This window comes from Acanthochromis polyacanthus, chromosome 1 (genome assembly GCF_021347895.1).
Source record: "Acanthochromis polyacanthus isolate Apoly-LR-REF ecotype Palm Island chromosome 1, KAUST_Apoly_ChrSc, whole genome shotgun sequence".
In the NCBI taxonomy this organism is placed as follows: domain Eukaryota; kingdom Metazoa; phylum Chordata; class Actinopteri; family Pomacentridae; genus Acanthochromis; species Acanthochromis polyacanthus.
The window spans coordinates 66,039,214-66,057,645 of record NC_067113.1 but is presented as its reverse complement, the minus strand read 5'-3'; the positions used below and the strand labels follow the sequence as shown (position 1 = coordinate 66,057,645).

The 18,432-nt window shown below is 37.0% G+C and overlaps 1 protein-coding gene across 2 annotated transcripts in view; it reads left to right on the top strand.

Moving 5' to 3' along the window:
- Positions 1-16,089, top strand: part of LOC110966884 (thioredoxin reductase 1, cytoplasmic-like) — a 31,680-nt gene extending 15,591 nt beyond the window's left edge. For both annotated transcript variants that reach the window (XM_051954214.1, XM_051954218.1), the window contains 7 exons: positions 2,779-2,879; positions 3,002-3,078; positions 3,269-3,425; positions 6,501-6,608; positions 6,695-6,790; positions 11,317-11,451; positions 14,604-16,089. In XM_051954214.1, the coding sequence (XP_051810174.1) occupies positions 2,779-2,879; positions 3,002-3,078; positions 3,269-3,425; positions 6,501-6,608; positions 6,695-6,790; positions 11,317-11,451; positions 14,604-14,669 (740 nt within the window). In that variant the 3' untranslated portion in view covers positions 14,670-16,089. The remainder of the gene's footprint in view (positions 1-2,778; positions 2,880-3,001; positions 3,079-3,268; positions 3,426-6,500; positions 6,609-6,694; positions 6,791-11,316; positions 11,452-14,603) is intronic.
- Positions 16,090-18,432: the final 2,343 nt, after the last annotated feature.

Below are 18,432 nucleotides of genomic sequence, written 5' to 3'. Positions count from 1 at the left end.
CTGTGATACAAACAGAATATTCAATTGTAAAAAAAAAAAAAAACCATAATGCAAGCTTCCAGAAAAATCTGCACAAACTCTGTGCATGTGCATTTTTATGCCTCCACACTGACGACAGCTGAGGGTTGTATGCCAGACTGTATGTCCCAGCACTGTTTTGATGGCAGTGCATCATGTATGAGTGTAAATGGGTGAATAAGAAACATTATTAAAGTGCTTTAAGTACCACTAATTTGAAAAAGTGCAATATACAAGCACAGGCCATTTAAAGCTGGGGTAGGCAGTATTTTTTAGGCACCACTATGCAAAAAAACAATACTAGCCTTTCAGCATATTGTAATTGAAGTAGTCTGAGTGGACTTAAGGACGTCCTCCTTCTATGCTTTTTTCAGGTTTCTGCCTACTACTGCTTAAATCAAGAAGTCAAAGGTCCTGTCTCCACAGACATGGATGTACACTACCATTCAAAAGTTTGGGGTCATCCAGACAATTTCATGTCTTCCATGAAAACTCTCACTTTTATTCATGTGCTAACATAACTGAACGAAGGTTTTCTAATCATTAATGAGCCTTTCAACACCATTATTAGCTAACACAATGTAGCATTAGAACACAGGAGTGATGGTTGCTGGAAATGTTCCTCTGTACCCCTATGGAGATATTCCATTAAAAATCAGCTGTTTCCAGCTAGAATAGTCATTTACCACATTAACAACGTCTACACTGGATTTATCATTCATTTAATGTTATCTTCACTGAAAAGAAACTGCTTTTCTTTCAAAAATCAGGACATTTCTAAGTGACCCCAAACTTTTGAACAGGAGTGTAACTGCAGCTTAACTGGTTGACAGAGGCATACAAATACAAGACACTAATTGTGGTTTGTATTGAAGTATCCCCCAAAATCAGCCTAAACTGTGTTCTGCATAAATCTCTGACTTAACCTACAAGTCAAAGGCTGTGGTGTAAAATACAAGTAAATATACTGAAGTACTGCACTCTGGTACAGTCTTGAGGAACCATTTTACACTGTAATACTTGACCTGCAATTGTCATTGAAGGGTAAATATTAAACATTTATCTCTGATTTAGAGTAGTTTCTGACTACCATGTCTGCTGAACTGTGCTGTTCTGTAAACATTTGGAAAGAAAGCCTGCACTCAGCCATCACAGTGTATAACAAACTGAGTTGGTCCCGAGAGAAACTGAGATATGAAAGCTGTAAACATATTCCAACAGAATTCCCAATCTGCACCAAGTGCATTGCAAAATCCCTTTATCACTGTAAAGTCAGCTTTTGATAAGTTGTCATCTGATTTCCTTCTTGTCAGTTCCTGCGGTTGCTTTCTCATAAATGATCCTACAACCCAGTGTTTCTGTGCACCCTGTTTTGGAAGCAATCATTACATGAATCTTTCCAAGAACTTCATTCTCTTTAGCTTGTGAACATGCTGAGTACTTTCGAAGAGGATTGTATTTACCAATTTTACCAATCTATCTGACACCTCCTGTACTGACATTTCACTGTTATGCAAAGAAGCCCTGTGCCTCCCAGTAGTTCACATAGACCACATCATTATGACATTTACTGTCCTGTGATTATGTTATCATTATATTTTAGAATATGTAATTATAGACTACAATGGTTATATGGTTATATATTTGATAATGTTTTCCCACATTATACTTAATTGAGTCAACAGCTGCTCTTACTAGTTTCAGATTAATTTGCATAGAAGCTAATTATAGATAAGCATAAAAAATGGGACACATTTTTACAGATAAAACCAGTGGTTTTCAACCATTTTGGCTTTGTAAAAAATACATATTTAGGTTGAAAACTACTGGACAAGACTACCACCTGTAAAATAATACAATATAGGAATGTATTTGTATGTAGAGTACTAACTATATAGGCACATTTAGTATTTCTCTGATTACTTCTCTTTAATGTAGTAGTCGGAAATTGTGGAACTGGTAGGATCTGAGGACTGACAGGATCAGACTACTTTTTTTCACTATTTCTGAAAGACTCTTTGATGTCCAGCAGTGTATCATTTATAGATGAAACCTGCAGAAGCTGACCTTCAGTCTTGGTCCAGAATACATTTTTTTTAAAATTACCATGCATATCAGCCTGAAAAACAGAGAAACATCAATATTGCTGCAAATAGCTCGGTGTTTTAATTCACAGAAGGCGTAGCCGTTAAAAAATGGAACTGGACTTCAAACTGCAACTCAATTTAAAAGTAATACAACTTCACTGATGGCTACAAACATACAATGACCTTATTTGACTGGCAAGTATTGTGTGCAAGTTTGTCCCCAAAGCCTGATATATCTTCCTCCTATGTGCCATAGAGCGCTGCCCTCTATTACCACAAACATACACTGTAGTTTACACCCTGCTCTGCTGCAGGGAATACAAACTAGTGCATCAAATGTGGATTAATTACCTGAACATAGTCCCCAACAAATGCACTGTTCCCTCCTGTTTCAGTAATGTGTGTTAAAAGCTGCAGTGGCCATCTGTTTTAGAAAACTATGGAGTCATTTTTAAAGATGAAAGCACATATTTGTGAGCTGTTTTGAAAGATTTATGGCTTCAGTAAGAACTAGTGTGCTCGTAGCCGAGAGCCATAGACTGAGCAGAGGTCAGAAAGTTTCTAAATTTTTGAACAACACCAGCTGCAACCTTTTCTACAGAAACTATTACACCGGTGTGGATTTTCAGTGACAGTCTATGTCAATCTAGGGTCTGAATGTGTCATTTATTAGTTGGTGATTTGGCTACAACACCACAACAGGCATCTAAGGGGAGACTTCAAGTGACTATTATCTCCAAGGACGGCCAAATTAAACAAGACCACTTTGATACAGTACGTCGTCTTCTTTTTCTCTCCAATATTTTTTCCTGACACAAAAACCAGCAGCCTTGTATAAACATGAATGAAAATGGTTTGTAGAGTCTGTTGTTGGTTATGCTGTGTGTTGTGAGCAGGTGCTGCTCGCTGTCGGGAGGAAGGCCTGCACCAGTGGCATCGGCCTGGACAGCGTCAGAGTGCAGTGCAGCCAGGAGTGGGTTTAATCCTTCCATGTTTCAGCTCTCAGTTCGTGCATGGCAGATTTTGTTTTGTCGTGTGAATATTTGTGTGTGTGTGTGTGTGTGTGTGTGTGTGTGTGTGTGTGTGTGTGTGTGTGTGTGTGTGTGTGTGTGTGTGTGTGTGTGTGTGTGTGTGTGTGTGTGTGTGTGTGTGTGTGTGTGTAGCACTGGCGGGATTGTGGTGAATGAGAGGGACCAGACCAGCGTAGATCACATTTATGCCATTGGATCAGTGCAGCATGGACGCCCCTCCACTACTGGCCTCTCAGTGCATGCTGGGAAGCTGCTGGCACGCCGACTCTATGGATCAGACAGCATTTTGGTACACAATCTGGAAAGAGCACTGCAAAAACTCAAAATCTTACCAAGTCTGTTTGTCTTATTTTTTGTCAAAATGTCTCATCCCACTTGATTTAAGATAAATTCACTTAACAAGTGGCATTTCAGCAAGATGGAGAGACTTGTTTTAAGACAATACATCTTAAATATCTTGTTAAGTCAAACAATCTTGAAATTATCTTGTTTTGAGTTGAATTTTACAAGAAAACTCAAAATAATTTTAACCCTCGTGTCGTCCTGTGGGTCAAAATTAACCTGTTTTAAAATTTGAAAATGTGGAAAAATATATATATATTCACAGTGAAACTTCTGATGTCCACATTTTCAACATTTCGGGAAATCTTTGGAAAAAAGAAATGTTAAAAATATTTCTTAAGAACATTCACATATAAATCAACCAAAATCCAGCGAATTTCGCTGGATCTTGGTTTTTTATGTGAATGTTCTTCAAGAAAATATGAGAAGTTTTACAGATATACTCAGATTTAATCACTTTAGATAATTTTAGGATTTTTAAAAAGATTTTTACTCCTTTTTTGAAAATATTTGCAAGAATTTTCTTGCCAAATCTGGGGATTTAAAAAAAATAAAACTTTTAAGGAATTTTCTTCCTTTCAGAAATTTGGAGAATTTTATTGCTGAATTTTTGGATTTTTTTTTCAGACAAGGAAACAATATTTTTTGGTGTCCATAAATGAAGACAACAGGAGGGTTAATACATCTCAAATTAGGTGATTACATGAAAATCTGTTTTTGAGTGAAAAAAGCATATCTGGCATTTTTTAAGACACCTAAGCTTGACAATCCTTAAAATAAGTTTTCCCAGCTAATTTTAAGATCTTAGTATTCTAAATATCATATCTTATTTCAAGAAATCTTACCAAGCCATTTTTCACTTGTTCTATTGGCAGATTGTTTCACTTATTTCAAGATAAAAGTTCCTTGAAATAAGTTCTTTTTTCTTGTTTTGGGAGGAGAGTCATTCCATCTCATTTCAACAAATCTGAGGAAATTTTGTTGCATGACCTCCTCTGATCATCTCCAAACTTTTTTTTAACTATCCCAACATAAGAATAGATTACTTGCAAAGTTTTAACATCATATGATTGCTATTTGCTAAGTTATAAAATATTTAAATCCCTATTTTTCCACTCGGAAATTGATATGTTAGGTAGAAAGGCTTGATTTAGGAAGATAATACTGGGAACTGACTGATGATATAGACTTACAAGTGATCTGAAGGGTTCAAACACCTTAACAATAGAGCAGGAAAAAAAATTTGGAATGAATATACCCATTTCTCTGTGGTACAGGGCAATTTAAAAATTTGGCGAAAATGGCATTTTTCAAGAATTTAGGCATTTTTTTCACAAATTTTAATAAGTAACAAGGTTCATATGTTATAAAAATCTCAAAGTACCTTAAAAGTTCTCTCTAACCTAAAAATATCCAAGAGCTAGCTAGTCTCCTTAGACCTCAAAACGATGCCTATTTATGAAACAGACTGAAAAACACCATACATATATTGGCACAGAAACCAATGTGGGACATGGAGTAGAAACATGAAACTTTGTCTGTATAACAATAAACATCCGAATAATTGATATCTGAAGTATCAACATTGTTTCTTGAATCCTTCATGGCCAATTTAACCAAGAAATGCACTATGTTTTATAGGCGTTTTTTTAGGAATTCTAACTAATATATTGCAGTTAAAATGAGTTATATTGCCTTAGGTCCCATGTAAAACATGTAATTTGTCCCCAACTTATCACACCACTATTTCTGTCCTTTGAACTGCTTGAATTTCTCTGAAATCAGGCCATCATCTGCACCAGATATGTGGTACTGTCCACCACGGCGTGTTGAAGGAGCAGTGATTGGACAGAGGATGTGGGCTGTAGGCACCCACACTACGTCATCCTTTCTAGGCCATGTGAACTTCTTGCTGGGACCTTTTGGGTGCATGAATTTCACTTGCAAATCTTCAAATTCAGCTGATAAGTCAAATACGATACCGAGGCTGTCCTGAGAATGCAGTCTGGGAGTGATGCCATTTCTTCTTATTCAGTTACTGTATGAAAGACAAAACAATGTCTATATAATAATTAACTTCAGATATGCCCTTTGTAACTTATACTACGATGCTGATGCTTCAGATTCATCTTTCATCTTTAGTTGGTCATGTAAATGGTTCCTAAAAACAAAAACGAGGATCAAAATGTATAGTAAATTGATTCAGCAGTTGCTCATCTTTGGCACAAGAAACAAATATGAAAGTAAGTTCACACATACTTCACACATACTAGTTCCTCCAAAAAAAATTTGAACCGCGTACCATGTATCCCACATGCACTTTTTAATGCCTAAAGTTAGGCTATTTTGGGTCTACACCTGAGTTCAACAGCCTATAAATCAATAAATAAGCTTTATTTTAATGTTTTAAAACTTTTACCTTATGCAACTTTCATTAGTAAAGAAGAAAATTCATTCTTTCAATGTCTTTTCACAAGAATAAGTCCTAAAATAGAGGCATGAAAAACCCAAAATAAAGTCGCCCATGAAATAATAAGGATATTTTGGGAAATTCCACAGTCCAGTATTTTTTTATTTTCATTCATTTCTATACTTTTCTCACCAGAAGGGTAAAAGTTTTGGAAGGGGAAAAAATTCTGACCATGTAAAAGGAGTATAAATTGCTTTTTTTAGTAGTTTAAAACCCTAAAATCATAGGCGAGGATTAAGTTTGGACTGACTATGGGTATTAGATTAGATCATTACTGCTTATACTGTATGTTTATAACCATAATACTTTGCATTTGTTCATAAAATTACCCAAATAAAGCCCAAAAAAAATTTTGGGAGGATCTGAGAAAGTGGTGCAACAAGCATTTGTTGAATTGACATGGAATGACTCAGGAGCATTTTTTCCAATGAGGAACCATCATTTGTATAATGAATATAGTGTATACTGATAGACTTTAGAGGACAATCATTGCATGAGAAAGAGCATAGATAGAAGTGATTTGAACTGATAGAGTTTTTTTTTTTCCCCCAGTGTGATTACACCCTTGTGCCAACTGTTGCGCTCACTCCACTGGAATATGCTGCCTGTGGGCTGTCTGAGGAGAAAGCCAATCTGACATTTGGAGAGGACAGCGTTGAGGTACACCCACACACAGGCATGCATACTTGAGCAAACAGGAGTTATTAGCTTGTAGAATTATCTGAAATCAAAATGTCCTTTTGCAGGTTTATCACAGCTGCTACTGGCCTCTGGAGTGGACTCTGCCTGCAAGGAATAAAAACTCCTGCTATGTTAAAGTCATCTGCCACGTCCCCGATCACGTATGCATCATTAAGATTTTGTCTCGTATCCATACATTTTAATTTAAATATGACCAATAACTCAATTTATCTTGTGTAATGTGTTGTTCATGTTGACAAACCTACAGGCAGTTGTCACCAGTTCTGCAGTTCCCTCATCTCTACACAGCTTTTTAGCAAATTGTTTTGCTTTATGTCCTGTAACCTAAAAATTAAATTCACTTTCATCAAGTGTTCAGATACAGCAGGTCAGAGACAAAGCTCTAAAAATTCACTGAACACCACCTACACGGTGCCAGACATTAGGCAAAATTAGCAACTACATAGTGAGCATAGTGGAGCATTTAGCAGCCAAAGAAGCAGATATCTTTCTCAGGAGTTGATGGGGCCAAAGCCAGAGATAATAGTAGGGTGAATATCGGACTGAGATTAAAATAGTGGGGAGAAGACTAGTCCTTAAATAATGTGAGTGTGTCTGTGTTTGCCTAGATGGGAATTCAGACAGACAGAATTCATCATTCATGGATCCTGAAATGGTTTACATCTACAATCAACAAAAATATAAATGCAACACTTGTTTTTGCTCCCATTTTTTATGAGATGAACTCAAAGATCTAAAACTTTTTCATCATACATAATATCACCATTTCTCTCAAATTTTGTTCACAAATCTGTGATAGTGAGCACTTCTCCTTTGCTGAGATAATCCATCCCACCTCACAGGTGTGCCATATCAAGATGCTGATTAGACACCATGATTAGTACACAGGTGTGCCTTAGACAACCCATAATAAAAGGCCACTCTGAAATGTGCAGTTTCATCACACAGCACAATGCCACAGATGTGGCAAGATTTGAGGGAGCGTGCAATTGGCATGCTGACAGCAGGAATGTCAACCAGAGCTGTTGCTCATGTATTGAATGTTCATGTCTGTTATGGCCAAAGAACACAGGTGCATTTTATTGATGGCATTTTGAATGCACAGAGATACCATGATGAGATCCTGAGGCCCATTGTTGTGTCATACATCCAAGAACATCACCTAATGTTACAGCAGGATAATGCACGGCCCCATGCTGCAAGGATCTGTACACAATTCTTGGAAGCTGAAAACGTCCCAGTTCTTGCATGGCCAGCATGCTCACCGGACATGTCACCCACTGAGCATGTTTGGGATGTTCTGGATCGGTGTATACGACAGAGTGTACCAGTTCCCGCCAATATCCAGCAACTTCCCACAGCCATTGAAGAGGAGTGGACCCTGCCCCGCCCCCATAAAAAAAAAAAAACTGCACCTTTCAGAGTGGCCTTTTATTGTGGGCAGTCTAAGGCACACCTGTGCACTAATCATGGTGTCTAATCAGCATCTTGATATGGCACACCTGTGAGGTGGGATGGATTATCTCAGCAAAGGAGAAGTGCTCACTATCACAGATTTAGACAGATTTGTGAACAATATTTGAGAGAAATGGTGATATTGTGTATGTGGAAAAAGTTTTTAGATCTTTGAATTCATCTAATAAAAAATGGGAGCAAAAACAAAAGTGTTGCGTTTATATTTTTGTTGAGTGTACATTTGATGTGCATCTTTAAAGCTAATGTGTTTAATGTATGGATTTGCAACACAAGCAAACAAAGTAGCAGCTGATACTATAATGCAGTACAAATGTAACACTTCGACTGAGTTCAATTAACATCTCTAAAGGCCTCAACAATAAAACTGACCTCAATAGGCTTCACAAAGGCAGTGTTTGTTGCGGACATGATTGTATAGCATGCTGATAGGTGTTTGTATTATTTCATCCACTCTCTGTCTTGTTGCCGCCAATTAAGTTGTATTGGCTAAAAGTTTTACCGACTATTAGTTTGCCCTCTATAGTCTGCATTTTATTTTTACATTGAAGACAATACTAACCACCCAATGAAATGACTGGTAATAGACATTTTCAAACCACCAGAATCCCCCAAACCCACCCCCCACATGTTTTTAGGTGTAATATACTTTAGCACAGCTAAAATAAAACAGAGGTTTCTTTCATCCCTCTGGGAATCCTTAGTCACAGTGCCACAAGTTTTGTAATGTCTCAAAACTCATTAATCTGCCCACCCTTTTGTTTTATTTTTAGCTCTTTCCACTATTGACTTGGCATCACTGGAGATAGCTGCATTTCATAATGGATCTTTGTCAAGCTGGTGATAACCGTGTTAATGTCAGTGCTCTCTGCTCTTTTCACTCATTAGCTTTGTGTAGATGAATTATACTGTGATCTCGCTCTCAATTACACTTGATTCCCTGACTACAGATTGAAAAATACCACAGCCACCATAACAGCTAAAATGGCTTTTTAAAATGTATTCATTTGTTTGTGCCACTTTAAATTTGTTCTAGTGTGCATTACTGAGTCATTTCATGAAACATTATTCAGTGCTCCCCAACTGGCCCATTTCAGCATCAGCTCATTTTTTTTGTACAATAACTTTAACATGAGCATTGAAACCATGTAATAGGTAACTTTCATACTATGAATATTTTTAGAGTTACAGGTTCTCGAAGTACATGGGTCGCCTTTTAATTTGCATGATTTTCTTTCTCGCATTTTTGAGCCCTATGACTTCTTAAGTGGGCCCTACTGGAGTATGTGTAGACACACATGCTCTTTTCACAACCAAATCTCAACCAAATCAATTTTATATCCACTCCAAATGTCACAATCTAAAGCCAAAGTCTTGTTTTTGTTCAGCACAGTTTTGTCTATAGCCTACATTGTACATTGAGCATCAGTATCATGTGATATATCACAGTTGCAGCTGCAGAACTGCCCCACTATATCTGATTTCACATAAAATAACTGTGACTCCATTTTGATTATGGTGACCCAGATAGCAAACTATGGGTGAATCAATGTTGAATCTATGTTGAGACCTAACGTCGAAATTATACAGAAAGCGCAAGGTTGATGAAATGTTGAGTCAACGTTTGCTTTTCAACCATAAATCACACTTTACCCAGATAGCAAAATATGTTAAATCAATGTTGAATTAGGGTTAAGAAGGTTGAATTGTGGTTACGGTTGAAGACTGATGGTTGGATCAACGTTGATTCAACAACATTTTGTCAACATTGAAGTTTGTGTTTAAAAGATACCATTGAATCTACATTGTATTTTGGTTTAATTAAAATGTTTGACGGGTCAATGTTTAATTAATGTTGAATCTATGTTTGCAAGCATGTAATCTATGTAAGCAAACGTTGACTCAACATTTTATCAACCTTGTGCTTTCTGTATAATTTCGACGTTAGGTCTCAACATAGATTCAACATTGATTCACCCATAGTTTGCTATCTGGGGACTCTGACTTACAGTAAGGAACTGTGACTTGGCCCCCGACCTTGGTGTTTTGGGGCTAGACAATGAAGAACGCATATGTGACAAAGGCTATGTTGACTTCTGTTCGTACACTGAGGAACTCGTACCCAGTTTAGAAGTCAAGGGAATGATTGTAACATGGCAGACAGACTCAGCGCTATATTAAGGATATTAGGAACTGAGGATTCGGGACTCTGTTCAGATGTGAATTGACTAAGACACTGAGGAGCTGGAAGTCCACTCGAATGTGACCTTCATGAACTTCAGAACTGAAGAAGCCTCTTGGATGATTGGATGAGAGGTGAAACGTCTTCAAGGAACTTTCTTAAAGTCCAGTGGATTGATTTAAACAACCTTGGATAACCATGACCTGGATGAATAAGAACCTACACAGACTTCATGACTAAAGTTCACATACTGGCTTGAGAACTCCGTAGACATGACTCAAGATTACACACTGAATAATGACTGTGTGATGTGGAAAAGACAGTGGTGAGACTCCACTGCAGGGACTCAGGGCGGGCCTGGAGTGGCATAAACATTTACAGGAATGGCCCCATCATCTGCCCTTTCAGCTTTTTTTTCTATTCAGGAGTTGGTGCTGCTTTCTACCCACGAAACAACTGTGAAAGAGGTTGTACAGGGATAGTTCTTGTGATCGGAACACACTCAAAAGTTGAGGCTGTCCAGAAATGACCCACATGTTCATGCAGTGCAGAACGCTCTATTGTGTTAACTATCAAGGAACTTGGTCTGTACTAAACTCAGACAGGATCTTGGGGACATATTTGAGGACGTGAGATTTCATTTAGCCAGGCTCCTAATGAATAACTGACACATATAGGCTCACATTTAGGAGCTGAAGACCTGGTAATCGAGTTGTACTCAACCTTTGTCTCTGTAGAACACTAGCCAAATCACTCAACTTGAACTTAGATTTCGAGTTGGATATTATTTTTCTATGTAATCGAAGTGACCCACAAAAATATGGAAATGGTACTCAGTTTGGATGTGATGTTGAGAATTCTCACTTAGACCTCAAGTATATAAAACCAAGAAGACAGAAAATTGACAAACCAGGTTTGAACATTTTGAATTTGTTGTGATATATGTGCTTGAGCATCTGTAACTTAAACCTCAACCTTTGAACTATCTACACCACTGCTGTGTTCCAACAGGAGCGTGTTGTTGGACTCCATGTCATGGGCCCCAACGCAGGAGATATCCTCCAGGGTTTTGTTGCAGCGATGAAATGTGGTCTCACCAAACAACAGCTAGATGCCACTGTTGGCATCCACCCTGGAGCAGCCCAGGTCAGCATCCTCTTTTTTCTACATTGAATCTCAAAAATAACTTCAATTTGAAGGCTTTTAGGACAGAAAATGACTAACTGCTGTTTTTGGCACCTATTGATTTTTTCTTCACCGTCGGTGTAATTCACTGTTGCCTCCTTGTTGTCCTGTTACACTTTCAGATACTATGCTGAGAGCTCAGTTTTGAGACATTGCCTTAAGAAAACTCTGCTGTCTGGGGTCAAGAACAGAGCAGCCGATTGAAATGAGTTTCCTGCTCTGAATGCTGCCTGTCTGAATTATTCATGGACAGTGTTTAATAAAACTGTCGCTCACATTCTATCTATGCAGAAGTTGACCCCGTGGTGCATGAGCGGGTTAATACTTGACATTTTCTAAAGTTAATTAATAAGGCATTCAATAAAGTGTTAAGTATAGGTCACTGGTCCTGGCAATGCCAAGTAAGAAGTTATTTGGGGGCACTGAGTAATTTCTAACCATATACTCCCCCTGGACTGATTGATTGGGTGGATTGATTGCTCTGAGGGACAGAAGAGTCTGTAATTATGCACCCTATATTGACAGCATGTTTCTATAGGTCAGAGTTCAGATTTGTTAGTCTCACATATCAGATGTTTCTAAATTTGTGTTTGGCATACGGTATCATTTTTCTGGCTTCATACATAGAATCATTTTTGCATTGTTTTGAACTAATGTAGCTACAGTTTGGACACATGTTTCGGCTTCCTTGGAGCTCAGTCAATAACCTTTTGTTGATTTTAGAAATCCTCAGGGTGCTAATCTCTTCTATAGTTTTCACATGCAGGCAGTTGGTAATCACTGTGTCATGATATACCACGTAGGTACTAGTACAAGTCTATTTGTCTTATTTTTAGTCAAAATGTCTCATCCCACTTGATTTATGATAAATTCACTTAACAAGTGACATTTCAGCAAGATGGAAGGACTTGTTTTAAGACAATGCATCTTAAATATCTTGTTAAGTCGAACAATCTTGAAATTATCTTGTTTTGAGTCTAATTTTACAAGAAAACTCAAAATAAGTTTAACCCTCGTGTTGTCCTGCGGGTCAAATTGACCTGTTGTAAAGTTTGAAAATGTAGGAAAAAACATATATTTTCACAGTGAAAACTTTTACATTTTCATTTTTTGGGGGAAATTTTTAAACATTTTTGGTGGAAAAAATAAAATAATAAAAAAAAAGGTTTCTTTATGAACATTCTGGAAAAATCAACCAAAATCCAGCGAAATTCGCTGGATTTTGGTTGATTTTTACAGAATGTTCTTAAAGAAAATATTAGAAGTTTTACATATATATATATATGGAATCACTTTAGATATTTTTAGGATTTTTTTTGGAAGATTTGTATTAGTTTTTTGAAAATATTTACAATTTTTTATTTTTTAAAATTTTTATTTCTTGTCAAATTTTGGATTTTTTAAAAATAAAACTTTGAAAGAATTTTCTTCCTGAAGATTTTGCAAATTTTTATAAATTCGGGGGATTTTTTTGCTGAATTTTAATTATTTTTTTTCAGACAAGGAAACAATATTTTTTGGTGCCCGTAAATGATGACAACAGGAGGGTTAAGACATCTAAGCTTGACAATCCTGGTAAAATACAGCTTAAAATGAGTTTTCCCAGCTAATTTTAAGATCTCAATATTTTAAATATCGTATTTTAAGAAATTTTACCAAGCCATTTTCACTTGTTCTATTGGCAGATTTTTTTTCACTTATTTCAGGTTTTCTTGTTTTGAGAGGGGCATTTTTTCCATTAAGAGATTTACAGCCGCCATCTGTGGACTTATGTAACCAAGCATATTGATTCCATAAATTATTCTGATCAGTTAAGCAGCTGCACCAATCCATGTTTAAAAAAATAATGACCAGTGAACCAAATGATTGAGTAATGTGAAAGGTGTCACAATGAGAAAATTATCTTCCTCTGCAGGTTTCCACAGTTGAACACAGCGTTGAAGCATCTTTCAGCTTACTGATTTGATTTTCAGCCCATAAACCTGCTCACATCAACACCATTTTTGCAGCAGGCAACAAAAAAATTCTCAGATTGACCCACGATGCACTACCTGCTCTGACAGACAAAGTTAGAGATAAGCTAGTGAACATAATGGGAAAATAATGGATGTAAACAAAACCAAATGAAAGAGAATGTTCAGTTTCAGTTGATCAAGAATGTTGATAATGTTGTCTAATAGAAGCACACATAAGGATTTTCAAGCACTTTTCCCATAACAGCTATATAATTTGCCACCTGTTGTGTTCACATCTGTTCTGTTTTCCTCAAGTTGCCGGAATATTATGTTCAAGGTTTTTGATTGTGGAATAATTAGACCAGCTCAGTGGGGAAGTCCACCCAAAGAAGTTTTGAAAGGTTAAAGCCAATTCTTTATTTCTGCTTCTGGTAGTGTATATGTATGAATGTATTCTGCTAAATGTCCGCTGAAGGCAGGCTCCAAGACCGGGCTAATTGTCTTGTTAAAAGCAGAAATAGACATATTTCCAGTTTGGTACAAAAACAGTTTTGGCTTTGATAGATAATGTCACCGTTCATGACAACTGTATAGGAGATGAATTTTTAGACTTTAAATAGTGTTACGGCTTAAAATCATACATAATTAAGGATGTGGCACTTTGTGTATGCATGGCCTTCTCCTCCACTCCTCTTCCACCTCTTTTCTCATCTTTGAATTAGCCCAGAATTAGAATGAGTCAGGCACTGCCATGACAGCAACAGTCACCACACTAAGCTTCAAAACACCTCTTCCCAAAACCACCAAAGGTCCATCAATTTTAATAAACAGTCGGTGATATTGTTGTATAAATAAAACCATGTGACTGTCCATGTTCAGGTCTGCATCAGTCAGCACACAGGGATGTAGAGAACTTAAATTTGCCCTCACATAAAGAGGCTTTGAGCTGTCTATTTACTGAGTAAATGATGGAATGAAAACTCCAAACATCATCCCACACCTACAGACCATCATCTTTCTTTTATAGGTCAGGCTTCATGCTAAATATGGTACAATTTTCTCGAGCTATACTTTTATGCAGACAAAGTATGATAATTTTCTCAAACCTTAACTTTCCAGGCCAGTCCAGACCCTTGACATGTGCTCTCTGCTCTCCAGGTGCTCACCTCATTGACCCAAACCCAGCGTATGTCTGAAGCCTTGATGCTGAGGGGAAACTGCTGAGGTTAACTCCCTGCTGTCAGTCACTGTTGCCTATGGCAACCGTACAGGACAGCAGGGAAGCGCCTGTGATCTTCTGAGTAGTGATGGCAGCACGATGGTCAATTGACCATCCAATGACGTCTTCACCTAAAGCCTGAAGGACAGGCGGGCGATGGCTGATGATCTGCTGCTGACACACTTCTTCATTTGTGTGTTTTTGTGTCTGTGTTGCTTTTTAGGTTTGTTTGCATCTTTATGAACCATTTGCTTCGAGCATGGCTTTGAAATATACAGTCTCATTGATGCATTTTTATGGCTCTCAACTTTAGGGAAGATAAGATGCTCCCTAAGGTTCTGCCTTTGAAAGCCTCTGTAAGCTTGAATATTGCACAGTTTTTAAAGGCTGCAGGAGAGTGATAAGGCTCTGGGATTTGATGCATTTACATGGAGTAAAAGCTCTGGCTTATACTTGGTGTTTTTATTGCTATGGCATGAGCCTCAGGGGCTTTACAGCCTTAATTTCATGTAATGAACTAGACGGGGATTATGGAATTACCCAAATTAATAGTGTTTATCGGCAAATGCTCTCACTTTAATTGATGCATATGGTCTTTATTGAGACATTAGGCCAGAGGTTCTGATGCGCTTCCTTGTTTGTTTTCCCTCTTTTATATTCTCTGTCTGATTCAGTGCTGCTGAGCATAGCAACCGTCTTTAAACAACTGTTGAATATTCATGCAGGTCATTAAGTGGAGTGCCTCATACAAAAGAAGGTAGGACTAGAGGGCAGATATTTCTTAAAAGCATGTCTCTGACCCTTGCCATCTCAGCTCTGCACTCCGCATTTGGATTGGAAAATGTACATTTGTGAACTTACAACACAGATGTGTCCTGAGCAAGGACGTCATTTTAATTCTCTTGGTGCGTCGCTGCTTGTCACGAGTGCGCGGGTTCCCGTCCACTCCATGTTAATGCCTGCACATTGCACTGTTGCCTGCTCAACGATTGTTGCAGAATGATTAGATGCAAATTTTACGAGGTTATCCTCCAGACCACCTTCTGATTCTCTCCCTGACAGACCTGCTTGTGTAAGTAAGACAGATATCCTAATTAGAAAAAGTGCACAGGACTGTTTCTTTTGGCGTACGCCTGAAAATGCCATTAGAGCATAATTTGATCAGAGCAAAGCAGCTGCTATGACTTTGTGCAGATCTCACAGCAAGGTTAAGATGCTGCATATAGGTCTATCTATCACTGCCTGCTTGTCTTGGACAATGTTCAGAGGTTTCACCTGATCCTTGTGAGGTGTGCGCTCCTCCTCCACTAGGTGGCACTGTAGCTGTATGTGGAGTAGGTCAATGGAGCAATACTGTACTCCTACAGTGTTTAGTGATTCCTGGAAAGACAGAAAAATAAAACGGAGACAGGTGTTTGGGTTGAACATATATCTTTTTTCAATAATAATACTGCTCCTATAATGTCTGCAGCTACTGATCTTGATGCAACTACTACAAGTAGTCAGGGGTATCCACTTACTATACTTTGTACAGCAATGTAAAAATACTCCATTATGAATTCAAATCTTAAATATAAATCCTATATATCCTCCTTGTGTAAACATACTTAAGTGCTATCAGTAAAATGTACTCAAAGAATCACTGGAGGGCAGATAAGTGAAATGAAAAGATATGTTCTGCTGAAGTTTTACAGAAGCATAAACTCAAGGAGTGCTACAATGCAACTAAGTACATTCACTCAAGTATTGCACTCAGTATAATATTGAGGTACTTGAGTATTTTCATGCTACTTTATACTTCTGCTTCACTTCATATTAAAAGAAAGCATTCCACATTCTCTTTAGTACATCCACTGAACTGTGCAGATGTAGATGTTACAAACATAAATGTGTTGCATGGTTATGGCTTATATTGCAGAGACAGACTGACCTCCTCAGCATTGAGCTAGAATACTCAGGAGTCACTTAAAGTATAATAAATTGATTGATTGATTGATTGAAATGTTTATTTTGAATAAAAAAAACAATTCAGAAATTAAACTAATTACAAAACATATTATTCGAAAAGGAGTAGGTTGAAGTTAAACTTATAGAAACCTACCTCCTGTACAATCTTATATTCATGAAATTAAATTGGCATACAGTTTTAACAGATAAATAAATAAATAATAATACATTTGGCCAGTGATATTTTTGTGCTTTTGCCTGAGTTAAATTTTGAATGCAGGACTATAATTTGTAGTGGATTTTGAAAAACATTGTTCTATCGTTATGTACACTGTAAATCATTTTCAGTTAATTCAGCTCAGAAAGCCAAGTTCCATTGCTGCCTTTAAAAGGGTAGTTAAACACACTTTGGTTGATTAATTAGTTCCGTACTGATTTGAACTATTTTGTGTCCTTTGCAGTTTAATCTGTAACAGTGTATCATGTTCTATAAGCTAAGTATATATTTTGTATGTAAAATTCATATTAATATTTGTTTCAATATGCTATAATGTTAGTGCATTAATAGTAGTACACCACTGTTCAAAGATTTGGAGTCACCCGGACAGTTTCATGTTTTCCATGAAAACTCCCACTTTTATCCACGTGCTAACATAACTGCACAAGGGTTTTCTAATCATCAATGAGCCTTTCAACACCATTAGCTAAAACAATGTATCATTAGAACATAGGAGTGATGGCTACTGGAAATGTTCCTCTGTACCCCTATGGAGATATTCCATTAAAAATCAGCTGTTTCCAGCTAGAATAGTCATTTAGCACATTAACAATGTCTGGACTGGATTTATCATTCATTTAATGTTATTGTCATTGGAAAAAAAAAATGCTTTTCTTTCAAAAAATAAGGACATTTTTAAGTGATCCCAAACTTTTGACCAGTAGAGTAAGTGTATAATATTAGTAATAATGCAGTTGTCAGATAGATGTACTAACTGTCCAAACAGCTTGGAGTTATTTTTTTTTAATTAATGCAACACTTTGCAGCAGTCTTTTTGAGTTATTCAAACTTCAAATGAAATTATGTTCAACCAACAAAATACCTTGACAAATGAGCTTTCCTTTACAATCAAACATATTTTTAATTACCAGTCTTTCCTGTCTGAAATGATCCATTCATGTTGTAATAGGAGAGGGGACTTGAAGTCCTGAATCCAGGGTGAAAAAAGTAGTTGTGAAGCCAATTCATGAACTTACTACTACTTCCATTTATTTTTAAAATCACTTAACACAGAAATTGAATTTTAAACACACATACAATATTAAGTTAATGTAATTACTATGTCAGCTCAACCCCTTAAAATAATGTCTGTGACTTAAAAAGTTGAACTAACTCAGAAGATGAGATTATGTTTTAGGTTGCAACCTTGCATTTGATAAGGTCCACTGAATAGAGCATTGTAGAATACAAGCAGCACAATATCTCAGTTTATTTACCTCAAAATTGAATTCAAATGCTAAACCAGATGCTACAAGTGTTAAAATTACTCATGTCCCTACTGTGTAAACACATAAACATGTTTCACTTCAGAAGTCCCTGTTAGCAGGAAGAAGTGGTGTCTGACAGCAGAACTTTATGAAAGAAACACAACAAATAGGATGTAATCCACTGGATCAACACATCTTTAACCCATAGATGCACGAGTCATTGGACTCTTCCATAAATGGGTCAAAGATGACCATTATAAGAGTCAACAAGTTTTTGTACAATTTTTGTCATTTTGGTTAAGAATGATAATTTTTGTTATTGTTTGTATTCTATTT